Source organism: Oncorhynchus kisutch, linkage group LG19, assembly GCF_002021735.2.
Source record: "Oncorhynchus kisutch isolate 150728-3 linkage group LG19, Okis_V2, whole genome shotgun sequence".
Taxonomy (NCBI): domain Eukaryota; kingdom Metazoa; phylum Chordata; class Actinopteri; order Salmoniformes; family Salmonidae; genus Oncorhynchus; species Oncorhynchus kisutch.
Window position 1 is genome coordinate 57,426,434 of NC_034192.2, and position 14,711 is coordinate 57,441,144.

At 44.5% G+C, this 14,711-nt stretch overlaps 1 protein-coding gene across 3 annotated transcripts in view; it reads right to left on the bottom strand.

Moving 5' to 3' along the window:
• LOC109910205 (neuroligin-3) overlaps window positions 1-14,711 on the bottom strand; it is a 472,163-nt gene that overhangs the window by 93,175 nt on the left and 364,277 nt on the right. For all 3 annotated transcript variants that reach the window (XM_031797643.1, XM_031797642.1, XM_031797641.1), the window contains one exon: window positions 13,093-13,278. In XM_031797643.1, the coding sequence (XP_031653503.1) occupies window positions 13,093-13,278 (186 nt within the window). The remainder of the gene's footprint in view (window positions 1-13,092; window positions 13,279-14,711) is intronic.

The following is a 14,711-nucleotide window of genomic DNA, read 5'->3' on the forward strand; positions in this document are numbered from 1 at the left end:
TACCAATCCAGACTGCTGCTAGACTCATCCCCACTGCACCAATACCAATCCAGACTGCTGCTAGACTCATCCCCCCTGCACCAATACCAATCCAGACTGCTGACCAGACTCATCCCCCCTGCACCAACACTAATCGAGGCATCTGCTGACCGACCGTTTTTAAGAGCCATATGGAGAGAGCGAAAGAGAGAACACACACCACAGCCAAGCATAACGTTGGCGGTGGTGGCAGCATCGTTTTAGTGGGCGTCCAATGAGTGATTACCTTTGAGCTGGATTCATAATTCAGGGTGACCTCAATCAGCCTTCTGATGGATCTGCTCTACTTTAGGTGCCAGGCTCCCGCATGACAAACACTGAGGCTGTGTGTGTGTGTGTGTGTGTGTGTGTGTGTGTGTGTGTGTGTGTGTGTGTGTGTGTGTGTGTGTGTGTGTGTGTGTGTGTGTGTGTGTGTGTGTGTGTGCGTTGTCAAACAGGGCCTGGTCTGATAGAGACGGTTGAGGCTATCTGTTCTCACTGCTAAGCTAAATCTGACTGGTACACCGAGGCTATCTGTTCTCACTACTAAGCTAAACCTGACAGCTACACCGAGGCTATCTGTTCTCACTACTAAGCTAAACCTGACAGGTACACCGAGGCTATCTGCTCTCACTGCTAAGCTAAACCTGACAGGTACACCGAGGCTATCTGTTCTCACTACTAAGCTAAACCTGAAAGGTATAACGGGGCGGCAGGGTAGCCTAGTGGTTAGAGCGTTGGACTAGTAATCGAAAGGTTGCAAGTTCGAATCCCTGAGCTGACAAGGTACAAATCTGTCGTTCTGCCCCTGAACAGGCAGTTAACCCACTGTTCCTAGGCCGTCATTGAAAATAAGAATGTTCTTAACTGACTTGCCTAGTAAAATAAAAAATAAAACAATTAAATAACGAGGCTATCTGTTCTCACTACTAAGCTAAACCTGACAGCTACACCGAGGCTATCTGTTCTCACTACTAAGCTAGACCTGACAGCTACACCGAGGCTATCTGTTCTCACTACTAAGGTATAACGAGGTGATGGACAGGTGTTTATACATGAATGTTGTGTCTGGAATGTCACACATTAAACACACACACATTATTTGTGTGTGTGTGTGTGTGTAATGCATTCTTCATTGGCTTTGTGACAAACAATAGTAAACTCTCAGTCATCATGGTTCTGCCCTCATTGGTCAGAACTGGTTCAAAATCTCATTGTGACACAGAGCTTTGGTTTTCAGGGCATATTATCTGGCCATATGGTTGGCTAGGGGATATCTCTTTCTCTTTCTCTCATACAAATCAAATTGATTTTTTAAGCCCTTTTTACATCAGCAGATGTTACAAAGTACTTATACAGAAGTCCAGTCTAACATCCCAAACAGCAAGCAATGTGTACGCAAGCAGGCACTTTGGCTAGGAAAAACTTGAAAGGCAGGAACCTAGAAAGAAACCTAGAGAGGAACCAGGCTCTGAGGGGTGACCAGTCCTCTTCTGGCTGTGCCGGGTGGAGATTATAAACCTAGAGAGGAACCAGGCTCTGAGGGGTGGCCAGTCCTCTTCTGGCTGTGCCGGGTGGAGATTATAAGAGCACATGGCCATTATGGCCAGATCGTTCTTCAAGATGTTCAAACGTTCATAGATGACCAGCAGGGTCACAGTGGTTGTAGAGGGTGCAACAGGTTAGCATATAAGGAGTACATGTCAGTTGGCTTTTCATAGCCGAGCATTCAGAGGGCGAGACAGCAGATGCGGCAGAGAGTGAGAGGGAGAGAGAGAGGGTCGAAAACAGCAGGTTTCTCTCCCATCTCTCTCTTTCTCTCTGTCTTTATCTCTCTCCCCCTCTCTTTCTCTCTCCCTCTTCCTGTCCTTCAGATTACGCAGTGATGATTGTTCAGACAGTGGTTAGTTGCATTCCTCCTCCAGAAAGGTGTGATTAAAGGTGTGTGAGAAGTGGTCTTGGTGCTGAGGAGGGCATTGGGATTCAGTATGGGGTTGTACTGTAGCAGTATGACTGCTGCTGCTGCTGTTTGTACTGAACATGAGTAGGAACTGTGAAGAGAAGAGAAGCCATTCTATTAGAAAGAGATGGACGGGTGGAGTAGAGGGAGGGATGGAGAGAGGGAGGGATGGAGGGGAGAGAGGGAGGGATGAAGCGATGGAGGGGAGAGAGAGAGGGAGGGAGGGGAGAGAGGGAGGGATGCATGGAGGGGAGGATAGGAGGGAGGGAAGGATTAAACCCCAGCCCCCTTCTGCCTCCGGGCATCTATCTTTCATCTCACTCTCTCTCTCTCTCTAATCTGCTTTCTCTCCATGGGATACAGTGCATTCCACCATTGTTCATGCAGCTGACATTGTTCATGCAGCTGACATTGTTAATGTTGCTAATGTTGCTAATGTTGCTAGTGTTGCTAATGCTGTTAATGTTGTTAATGTTGTTAATGTTGCTAATGTTGTTAATGTTGCTAATGTTGCAAATGTTGCTAATGTTGTTAATATTGCTAATGTGGTTAATGTTACTAATGTTGTTCATGTTGTTCATGTTGTTCATGTTGTTCATGTTGTTAGTTGCTAATGTTGTTAATGTGGTTAATGTTACTAATGTTGCTAATGTTGCTAATGTTAATTAATGTTGTTAGTTGCTAATGTTGATAATTGTTAATGTTGATAATGTTGCTAGTGTTGTTAATTTAGCTAATGTTGTTAATGTTGCAAATGTTGCTGGTGTTGCTAGTTTGCTAGTGTTGTTAATGCTAATGCAGTCAGGGTCACAGATCATTTGTATCAGTCTACCCACTGCTCATTGTAGTAGTTAGAGGTTATTACAGTTACACACACATGCAGTCGTGACCCACATTTTTGAGAATGACACAAATATACATTTTCACAAAGTTTGCTGCCCCAGTTTGTATGATGGCAATTTGCATATACTCCAGAATGTTATGAAGAGTGATCAGATGAATTGCAATTAATAGCAAAGTCCCTCTTTTCCATGCAAATGAACTGAATCCCCCCAAAACATTTCCACTGCATCAGTCCCTGATGTTTTTCCTGGAGAGATGTGGCTCCAAAAGTCTTCGCCTCACTGTGTGTGCAGATGCACTCACACCTGCCTGCTGCCATTCCTGAGCAAGCTCTGTACTGGTGGTGCCCCGATCCCGCAACTGAATCAACTTTAGGAGACGGTCCTTGCACTTGCTGGACTTTCTTGGGCGCCCTGAAGTCTTCTTTACAACAATTGAACCGCTCTCCTTGAAGTTCTTAATGATCTGATAAATGATTGATTTAGGTGCAATCTTACTGGCAGCAATATCCTTGCCTGTGAAGTTCTTTTTGTGCAAAACAATGATGATGGCATGTGTTTCCTTGCAGGTAACCATGGTTGACAGAGGAAGAACAATGATTCCAAGCACCACCCTCCTTTTGAAGCTTCCAGTCTGTTATTTGAACTCAATCAGCAAGACAGAGTGATCTCCAGCCTTGTCCTCGTCAACACTTACACCTGTATTAACAAGAGAATGACTGACATGATGTCAGCTGGTCCTTTTGTGGCAGGGCTGAAATTCAGTGGAAATGTTTTTGGGGGGATTCAGTTAATTTGTATGGCAAAGAGGGACTTTGCAATTAATGGCAATTCATCTGATCACTCTTCACAACATTCTGGAGTATATGCAAATTGCCATCATACAAACTAAGGCAGCAGACTATGTGAAAATTAATATTTGTCATTCTCATAACTTTTGGCCATGACTGTACAGTGCACACATTTTTTGTACTGTTCCCCGTGGTAATTGAACCCACGACCCTGGCAGTGGAAGCACCATGCTCTACTGACTGAGCTACATGGGACTTCCAGAAGTGGAACACATTGTACTGCATGTGACACGGCCTCTTTTTCTACGATACGGTATCAGGAATAACAGAACAGATACGGTATCAGGAATAACAGAACAGATCAGCATATATTTTATTCATGGTTAAATCAGTCAAACGCCAGAGAAGAACAATACAGCGTTGTTTCCAATCTTATTTCCTGATTTCATTTTCATTCACAGAGCGTGTCAGTCTGAGGAAACTCAATAGAAAGCACTTTCCCTGGACACTAGCAGTCCACTTACAGGGATAGGAAATCACTATTCCAATCCTTCACAGCTACTAGTGATGGATAATATATCGTTTGTATTTAAATGGGAGCGTCTTGAGGTCAGTCACATCTGCAGCGCAGCTTAAATCTAGACTGTTCTCTCTGCTACCGCACTGCAAGTGGTACCGAAGCACCAAGTCTGGAAATAACAGGACCCTGAACAGCTACTACCCACCAAGCCATACGTTTGATAAATACTGTAGTTAGTTAAATAGTTAATAGCTCCCAGGACTATCTGCATTGACCCGTTTTGCACTAACTCTTTTCACTCCTCACAGTCGGTGTGAATAATGGCAGGCCCTACTTCCTGTAAACACACAGTCCAGTTCAATGTGAATGATGGCAGGCCTGTTTATTATCTATCATGTTGCCCAGTCACTTTATCCCTACCTATATGTACATATCTACCAGTGTTGTGTTCGAGACCACCTAAAGCGAGACCAGACTGGAGTAAATCGAGTCCGAGTCAAGACCAGGGGGAGACTGAGTCGAGACCAGGGGGAGACTGAGTCAAGACCAGGGGGAGACTGAGTCAAGACCAGGGGGAGACTGAGTCAAGACTAGGGGAGACTGAGTCAAGACCAGGGGGAGACTGAGTCAAGACCAGGGGGAGACTGAGTCAAGACTAGGGGGAGACTGAGTCGAGACCAAGACCAGGAGGGGGACAAGGGGTCTGAGTCCGAGTCAAGGCCAGGGGGAGACTTAGTCAAGACCAAGGAGAGACTGAGTCAAGACCAGGGGGAGACTGAGTCAAGACCAGGGGGAGACTGAGTCAAGACTAGGGGGAGACTGAGTCGAGACTGAGACCAGGAGGGGGACAAGGGGTCTGAGTCCGAGTAAAGACCAGGGGGAGACAGTCGAGACCGAGACCAGGAGGGGGACAAGGGGTCTGAGTCCGAGTCAAGACCAGGGGGAGACTGAGTCGAGACCGAGACCATAAAAATGTGAGTCCAATTCAACACCATGATTGTAATGTTGTCAAATCACCACCATAACAAGAGTTGAAAACCTTCAGTATTTCAACACAAAGAACTGTTCTGCCTGCGGCTAGGGAACCCTGACCTGTTCACCAGACGTGCTGTTTTCCACTCTCTCTCTGTCGCACCTGCTGTCTCGACCTCTGAATGCTCGGCTATGAAAAGCCAACTGACATTTACTCCTTGAGGTACTGACCTGTTGTACTCTCTACAACCACTGTGATTATTATTTGACCCTGCTGGTCATCTATGAACGTTTGAACATCATGAAGAACAATCTGGCTTTAAATGGCCATGTATTCTTATAATCTCCACAGTCACTACAGAGGACTGGCCACCCCTCAGAGCCTAGTTTCTCTATAGTATCCTGCGTTTCTCGGGAGTTTTTCCTAGCCACTGTGCTTCTACATTTGCATTGCTTGCTGTTTGGGGTTTTAGGCTGGGTTTCTGTACAGCACTTTGTGACATCTGCTGATGTAAAAAGGGCTTTATAAATACATTTGATTGATTGATTTAGACATTCAGAATAGTGAAAAAATGCAAGCTGAGGGAAAATAGAGCCATAGATCGGTGTGCTATAGCCAATCTGAACTAGAGTAGGCCTTTATACAAACAAGCCATTTGCCACACAGGCCTGCCATCATTCACATTGAACTGGACTGTGTGTTTACAGGAAGTAGGGCCTGCCATTATTCATATCGAACTGGACTGTGTGTTTACAGGAAGTAGCAACAGCAACAAATTAGATCATTAGAACACATTCGCCAAAAGCCATAAAATACACCTGAATGAATTTCTGCAAATACCTAAACACCACGGGAGTCCTCTTACATGTGGTAACTTTACATTCTTATTGATCAAACAACCATGAAAAGGTAGGCTCTCTCTCCTTCAGTTGTGCACAACAACAAGTTTCAACAACTAATGCTAGCAAGATGAGCTAAAATCTAACCAAGGATCATTCGATAAACTCTCAAACTTTTTCAGCTATTGTAATTGGTTGACAAAATTGCACTGATAAATGATTGGGAATTGTAGCCCCCTCCTTCTGCAGCTTGCCTCTCTAAAAAAGGACCAAGATAACTGGGTAAAGTTGGCTAGTTTTTGTTAGCTGTCTACTACGCTCCTGATGCTAACAGTGCGTGAGGACAATACTACTAACCAACACTTCGGACTACACTTTTACAATACCTGGTTTGCAGACCCATTGTTGCCTTAGTTAGCATTTACTGGGAGATATCATCAGTCGAAACGTCTTTCCTACCCTAGCGATTGTGTATGCTACTTTGTGTATAATTTCTCTATTGTTCTACACGATTGTTAAGTCGTATACCTCCATTGCACTACTTCGATACGTATCAGTCGGGTTTAAGAAGTGAGTAAACGAAAAGCCCACTGAAAAAAAAGTGGGTACCCTGCTTATACCTTCGTATCCCCTCCACTACCCAACTGGCCCTTTGTGTTTTACATAACGTTCTCTCTCCTACATGAGTGTCTGGTATTACTGTTGTTGTCCTTTCAGAATCACCAGCCTGTCACACACTGAAGACCTATAGGTTCACCACTGAAGACCTATAGGTTCACCACTGAAGACCTATAGGTTCACCACTGTAGACCTATAGGTTCACCACTGTAGACCTATAGGTTCACCACAGTACTAACCTGTCACACTGAAGACCTATAGGTTCACCACTGTACTAACCTGTTACACTGAAGACCTATAGGTTCACCACTGTAGACCTATAGGTTCACCACTGAAGACCTATAGGTTCACCACTGAAGACCTATAGGTTCACCACTGAAGACCTATAGGTTCACACACTGAAGACCTATAGGTTCACCACTGTAGACCTATAGGTTCACCACTGTAGACCTATAGGTTCACCACAGTACTAACCTGTCACACTGAAGACCTATAGGTTCACCACTGTACTAACCTGTTACACTGAAGACCTATAGGTTCACCACTGAAGACCTATAGGTTCACCACTGAAGACCTATAGGTTCACCACTGTACTAACTTGTCACACACTGAAGACCTATAGGTTCACCACTGTCACACACTGAAGACCTATAGGTTCACTACTGAAGGCCCATAGGTTCACCACTGAAGGCCTATAGGTTCACCACTGAAGACCTATAGGTTCACTACTGAAGGCATATAGGTTTACCACTGAAGACCTATAGGTTCACCACTGTAGACCTATAGGTTTACCACTGAAGACCTATAGGTTCACCACTGAAGGCCTATAGGTTCACCACTGAAGACCTATAGGTTCACCACTGAAGACCTATAGGTTCACTACTGAAGGCATATAGGTTCACTACAATTCCCAATCATAAACCAGGCCAGAACTTGTCCGTGTAGACCAATTTGGGTTTCCAATCTCTCCAAAATAATGTGGTGATCGATGGTATCAAAAGCAGCACTAAGGTCTAGGAGCACGAGGACAGATGCAGAGCCTCGGTCCGATGCCATTAAAATGTAATTTACCACCTTCACAAGTGCCGTCTCAGTGCTATGACGGGGTCTAAAACCAGACTGAAGCATTTCGTATACATTGTTTGTCTTCAGGAAGGCAGTAAGTTGCTGCGCAACAGCCTTTTCTAAAATTGTTGAGAGGAATGGAAGATTCGATATAGGCCGATAGTTTTTAATATTTTCTGGATCAAGGTTTGGCTTTTTCAAGAGAGGCTTTATTACTGCCACTTTTAGTGAGTTTGGTACACATCCGGTGGATAGAGAGCCGTTTATTATGTTCAACATAGGAGGGCCAAGCACAGGAAGCAGCTCTTTCAGTAGTTTAGTTGGAATAGGGTCCAGTATGCAGATTGAAGGTTTAGAGGCCATGATTATTTTCATCATTGTGTCAAGCGATATATTACTAAAACACTTGAGCATCTCTCTTGATCCTAGGTCCTGGGAGAGTTGTGCAGACTCAGGACAACTGAGCTTTGAAGGAATACGCAGATTTAAAGAGGAGTCCGTAATTTGCTTTCTAATAATCATAACCTTTTCCTCAAAGAAGTTCATGAATTTATCACTGCTAAAGTGAAAGTCATCCTCTCTTGAGGAATGCTGCTTTTTAGTTAGCTTTGTGACAGTATCAAAAAGGAATTTTGGATTGTTCTTATTTTCCTCAATTAAGTTGGAAAAATAGGATGATCGAGCAGCAGTAAGGGCTCTTCGGTACTGCACGGTACTGTCTTTCCAAGCTAGTCGGAAGACTTCCAGTTTGGTGTGGCGCCATTTCCGTTCCAATTTTCTGGAAGCTTGCTTCAGAGCTCGGGTATTTTCTGTGTATCAGGGAGCTAGTTTCTTATGAGAAATGTTTTTAGTTTTTAGGGGTGCAACTGCATCTAGGGTATTGCGCAAGGTTAAATTGAGTTCCTCAGTTAGGTGGTTAACTGATTTTTGTCCTCTGGCGTCCTTGGGTAGACAGAGGGAATCTGGAAGGACATCAAGGAATCTTTGTGTAGTCTATGAATTTATAGCACGACTTTTGATGTTCCCTGGTTGGGGTCTGAGCAGATTATTTGTTGCAATTGCAAACATAATAAAATGGTGGTCCGATAGTCCAGGATTATGAGGAAAAACATTAAGATCCACAACATTTATTCCATGGGACAAAACTAGGTCCAGCGTATGACTGTGACAGTGAGTGGGTCCAGAGACATGTTGGACAAAACCCACTGAGTCGATGATGGCTCCGAAAGAGTGGGTCTGTGGACTTTTCCATGTGAATATTAAAGTCACCAAAGATTAGAATATATATGATGAGTCCTCACTGGCCATTCAGATCCTTGCTGTTTTATAGATGGTTTTATGACTTATGAACTGGGTTGTCTGTCTTAGTAGTAAATGTTTGCATGTGTTTGTTAGCACTTACCTAGCATTCTCTATGGGGATTCATTGATACTTGTTAGCATGTTGTTACCATTCTGGCAATTGACATTTTTTTGTGCTTTTTTTTAACGTAAAACAAATGTAATGCGCCCCTTGTGTGGGCACTACTAGTAATACCGTATACACCGGGATGACACAGGCAAGGACATCTGGATGCTGTCCAACACCAACAGCTACTGCAGTCAGGTGTGCTAGCTGCTAGTGCCATGGTTTATAATTCATTTGATTATAGATTTTACTTCAAATTCCACGTCGCTGAGTGGTTTGGGCACTCTGGTTTAGTTGGTGTTGTTGGGGTTCTATTGCCTAGGCTACATAGACAACCAAACAGGTTTAGGGAGGGAGGGAGAGGAGAGGAGAGGAGAGGAGAGGAGAGGAGAGGAGAGGAGAGGAGAGGAGAGGAGAGGAGAGGAGAGGAGAGGAGAGGAGAGGAGAGGAGAGGAGAGGAGAGGAGAGGAGAGGAGAGGAGAGGAGAGGAGAGGAGAGGAGAGGGGGAGGGAGGGAGGGAGAGAGAGAGAGAGAGAGAGAGAGAGAGGGAGAGAAGCAGAGAGAGAATAAATGCTGTTTTTATAAGCAGATGTGGAAATCTATTTAATCTCTAGTTTTTCCTGTCACTTTTAAGAAGGAAGGCCCACTTCAGTCTGAAACTTCACGTAATTACACGAGAGAGAGAGACAGAGACAGAGAGAGAGGTAGAGAGAGAGCGGTGAGAGAGTAGGGGGGAATGTGATTGCCGTTGGTAACACTCCTCACAAGAGGCCCTGTCGTGATGGAAAGCTTCCTACTTCAATTATCAACCATCTCACTAGTTTCACTCTGTTCTCCTTTATCTGGTCAAACTGAGTACTAGGGCATCATACATATCTATTCAAGAGGCAACAAACTCCAGCAGCCCCGGTAATGTCCAATTTAGAAAGGAGGAGGCAGAGAGGATCTGGTTTCTGAGGCTGTATAATATCATGGTACACGGAGCGTAGCATTACGGAGGATGAATAAAAAATGCATTTATGTTCAAAATTCAAACGGAAGCCATTTATCTGAAGGGAAACCAAGGCAATTAGTAACGCTTTAATGCCAATTAGAAACAAAAACTGTGTCCTGTAATTGGATAAAACCTGGTCCTTTAAACAAAGCAGTGGTGCTGAAATGGTCTCTTTATAAACACATGGGGGTGGTCGCCTTCATCATAAAACCAAGCCAGGAATCCTTCCTCCCTCCCGTCCGTCCGTCCATCCTTTCTTCCTTCTGTCCTTCCTTCCTTGATGATCTGCCAATGTAACGTGTTTCTGTGTATGGTCCTTGCTCATATGTAGCATTACATTGCGAATGCTTAAAAATGGATTAGCCCTAACCCTAACCTTAATTCTTACCTTAATCTTTATTCTAAACCTAACTGTAACCTTAACAAGCAGTTGCTTATCAACAGAGAGTTTGTTGATAGTATGACCATCTGTTGAACATCTACAAAGTGGGACCTTGTTAACGTATTTGCTGTAACAAGCTAACTAATATCAAAAACAAATGTTATTGGCCGCAATCACATTTTTGGCAGATGTTATTGCAGGTGTAGTGAAATACTTGTCTTTCTAGCTTCTACAGTGCAATAAGTTAGTATCTAACAATTCACAACAATACACACATCTAAAAGTAAAAGATTGGAATCTAGAAATATTTAAATATTAGGATGAGTAATGTCAGAGTGGCATTGACTAAATACCGTAGAATAGAATACTGTATATACATATGAGATGAGTAAAGCAGTATGTAAACATTATTAAAGTGACCGGTGTTCCATTATTAAAGTGACCAGTGATTCCATGTCTATAGGGCAGCAGCCTCTAAGGTGCAGGGTTGCGTGGCCAGCTAGTGATGGCTATTTAACAGTCTGATGGCCTTGAGACAGAGGCTGTTTTTCAGTCTCTCTGTCCCAGATTTGATGCACCTGTGCTGACCTTGCCTTCTGGATGATAACAGGGTGAACAGGCCGTGGCTCGGGTGGTTGATGTCATTGATGATCTTTTTGGCCTTCCTGTGACATCGGGTGAGGTAGGTGTGCTAGAGGGCAGGTAGTTTACCTCCGGTGATGAATTGGGCAGACCGTACCGCCCTCTGGAAAGCCTTACGGTTGCGGGCGATGCAGTTGCTGTACCAGGCGGTGATACAGCCCGACAGGATGCTCTCAATTGCTCTCAATGCTCTCAATTGTGCATCTGTAAAGGTTTGTGGCCTCTGGGCAGGGGAGGGCCTCTGGAAAAGGGGAGTAGCAGTGGTCGAGTGTTTTACCAGAGCGAGTACTACAGTCAATGTGTTGATAGAACTTTGGTAGCATTTTCCTCAAATTTGCTTTGTTGAAATCCCCAGTTACAATAAATGTGGCCTCAGGATATGTGGTTTCCAGTTTGCATAAAGTCCAGTGTAGCTCCTTGAGGGCCGTTGTGGTATCGGTTTGATGGGGAATATACACAGCTGTGACTATAACAAAAGAAAATTATCTTGGGAGGGAATGCGGTTGGTATTTGATTGTGAAGTATTCTAGGTTGGGTGAACAAAAGGACTTGAATTTCTGTACGTTGTCACAATCACACCATGAGTAGTTAATCATGAAACAAACACAACCGCCCTTCTTCCCAGGCACTTCTTTATTCCTGTCGGATGTACTGAGAACCCAGCTGGCTAAATGGAAAGGGGACAGTATATCCGGAGAGAGCCATAATTCCGTAATGCTCATAGAGCTTCCCGTATATATCAAGATGTACACAAGTTCCAGGAACTATTAAAGGATTTAAGAAAAAATACATACTACACACACACACACACACACACACACACACACACACACACACACACACACACACACACACACACACACACACACACACACCCAAGTATACGCACACGCACACAGGCACACGCGCACAACCACAGCACAACCCAGCATGTGTCCATCCATCATGTTAGGCAGCAGTTAAGAGCAGCATGACGTCTATACTGTCCTTCCTGTCCTGTATCTGTGTGTGTGTGTGTGTGTCTGTGTCTGTGTGTGCAACAGGTCCATCATGGACAGTTCATCTCCATTGAGTGGTTGAGGCATGATGTTAGCCACTAGATAAGCAACATCTGTCATGATTAGATGTTTGGATGGTTCCATTATACAGGGTTGGGGTTGGGGGGGGGGGTCCCTGGATACTGGATATCCACTTTACCTCCCCAAGCATCTCCGGATAACAAATCCCAAAAACAGTTATGTCAGTAAATCAACTGTAAACCAGATACTCAGGTTAAATATATGTCAGTAAATCAACTGTAAACCAGATACTCAGGTTAAATCTATGTCAGTAAATCAACTGTAAACTAGATACTCAGGTTAAATATATGTCAGTAAATCAACTGTAAACCAGATACTCAGGTTAAATATATGTCAGTAAATCAACTGTAAACCAGATACTCAGGTTAAATCTATGTCAGTAAATCAACTGTAACCCAGATACTCAGGTTAAATATATGTCAGTAAATCAACTGTAAACTAGATACTCAGATTAAATCTATTTCAGTAAATCAACTGTAAACCAGACTATACTCAGATTAAATCTATGCAGGTGCCAATGGCGTCGAGTGGGCAAGCAGTTTTCTGATGTCAACGTACTGAACAGAGTGCCCTTTGGTGGTGGTGGGGTTATACAATGGACAATGAACACAATTGCATTTTATCAATGGCAATTTGAATGGACAGAGAGACCGTGACGAGATCCTGAGGCCCATTGTCGTGCCATTCATCCATCGCCATCACCTAATTTTTCAGCATGATAATGCACAACCCCATATTGCAAGGATCTGTACACAATACCTGGAAGCTGAAAACGTCCCAGTTCTTTCACCCACTGAGCATGTTTGAGATGCTCTGGATTGTCTTGTACGACAACGTGTTCCAGTTCCCGCTCAGTGTAAATACCCACTAAATACCCGACTTCCTCAACTGATTCTGACACAGTGACATCCAGTACCCAATCCCCCCATCCCATACTAATCATGGACAGAGTGTGTTCCTACCTTCAGAGTGGTGTGAGAGGGTGAGCAGGCTGACACAGGATGCTCCTATCCCAGATCCGAACACCGTGATACGGTTGGAGTCTCCTCCGAAGTATCCAATGTTCTCACTGATCCACCTCAGAGCCTGGATCTGGTCCAGTAGGCCGTAGTTCCCCTTAGCTGCCTGGTCTCCTGTAGACAGGAACCCTGGAACAGACACAGAGGATACAGGGTTAGTCAATGATGTAACACTAACAGGGATGCAATTGTGTTTCCCAAGGTAGGTTGAGGATGATTCCTTTTGGGTTCCAGTTTAAGACTGGACGCCTGGTTGAGATTGATTCCGTTTCGGTCCCAGACTGGACCTGGTTGAGGTTGATTCCGTTTCGGTCCCAGACTGGACCTGGTTGAGGTTGTTTCCGTTTCGGTCCCAGACTGGACCTGGTTGAGATTGATTCCGTTTCGGTCCCAGACTGGACCTGGTTGAGATTGATTCCGTTTCGGTCCCAGACTGGACCTGGTTGAGATTGATTCCGTTTCGGTCCCAGACTGGACCTGGTTGAGATTGTTTCCTTTAGGGTCACAGGTGAAGACTGGACGCCTGGTGAGGAATATGTTTTTTGTTGACTCTACTTGGTTAAGTCAACTCCAAAAGCTTGAGGTGGGTCATCAAGGACAAAGAACGGTCGGGAATCACTGGTGTACAGTGTGTTGTATGTTGTACAATGTGAAGCTTCAGGATAAAAAAGGGACCAAATGAAGTGACATTATAGTGTTTCTACCAAGTCAAGGTAACTTGCAAAGACCACAAATCCCCCCCCCTCCCCTCATTCTACCCCACCCCTTTTAGCTCAAACTATCAAGCTCTCTGGCTCTCCAGTGAGATGCTGACTTATTGGAGAACATGATTGTTGGTAAAAAATAAAAGGGCTGTGTGACCACATGTCATCTCTACATTATGGGAAATCAATGTTGAGCCTCCCTGGACGATCACATATCACCCTGTCTATCGACCCACCGTGATGAGAACCACATGTATCTATGAGCGCTGTTGTGTTGTGACACTGAGAGAAAAGGCAGGAGAGATGGAAACTAAGAGGCCCTGAATAATGTATGATGAAATGTTCCCTCATATATCATGACCTCTTTAGTGTGGGCCTTTGTTTCAACAAAAACAAAACCGTTTATTTGTACTTCATGATTGAAATGTTCTGATGTTCAGAGATGTTACTACAGGATATAGAACATATAAGTATGCATACCACCCTGCATACCACCCTGCATACCACCCTGCATACCACCCTGCATACCACCCTGTATACCACCCTGCATACCACCCTGTATACCACCCTGCATACCACCCTGCATACCACCCTGCATACCACCCTGCATACCACCCTGTATACCACCCTGCATACCACCCTGTATACCACCCTGCATACCACCCTGCATACCACCCTGCATACCACCCTGTATACCACCCTGCATACCACCCTGCATACCACCCTGTATACCACCCTGTATACCACCCTGCATACCACCCTGTATACCACCCTGCATACCACCCTGCATACCACCCTGTATACCACCCTGTATACCACCCTGCATACCACCCTGTATACCACCCTGTATACCACCCT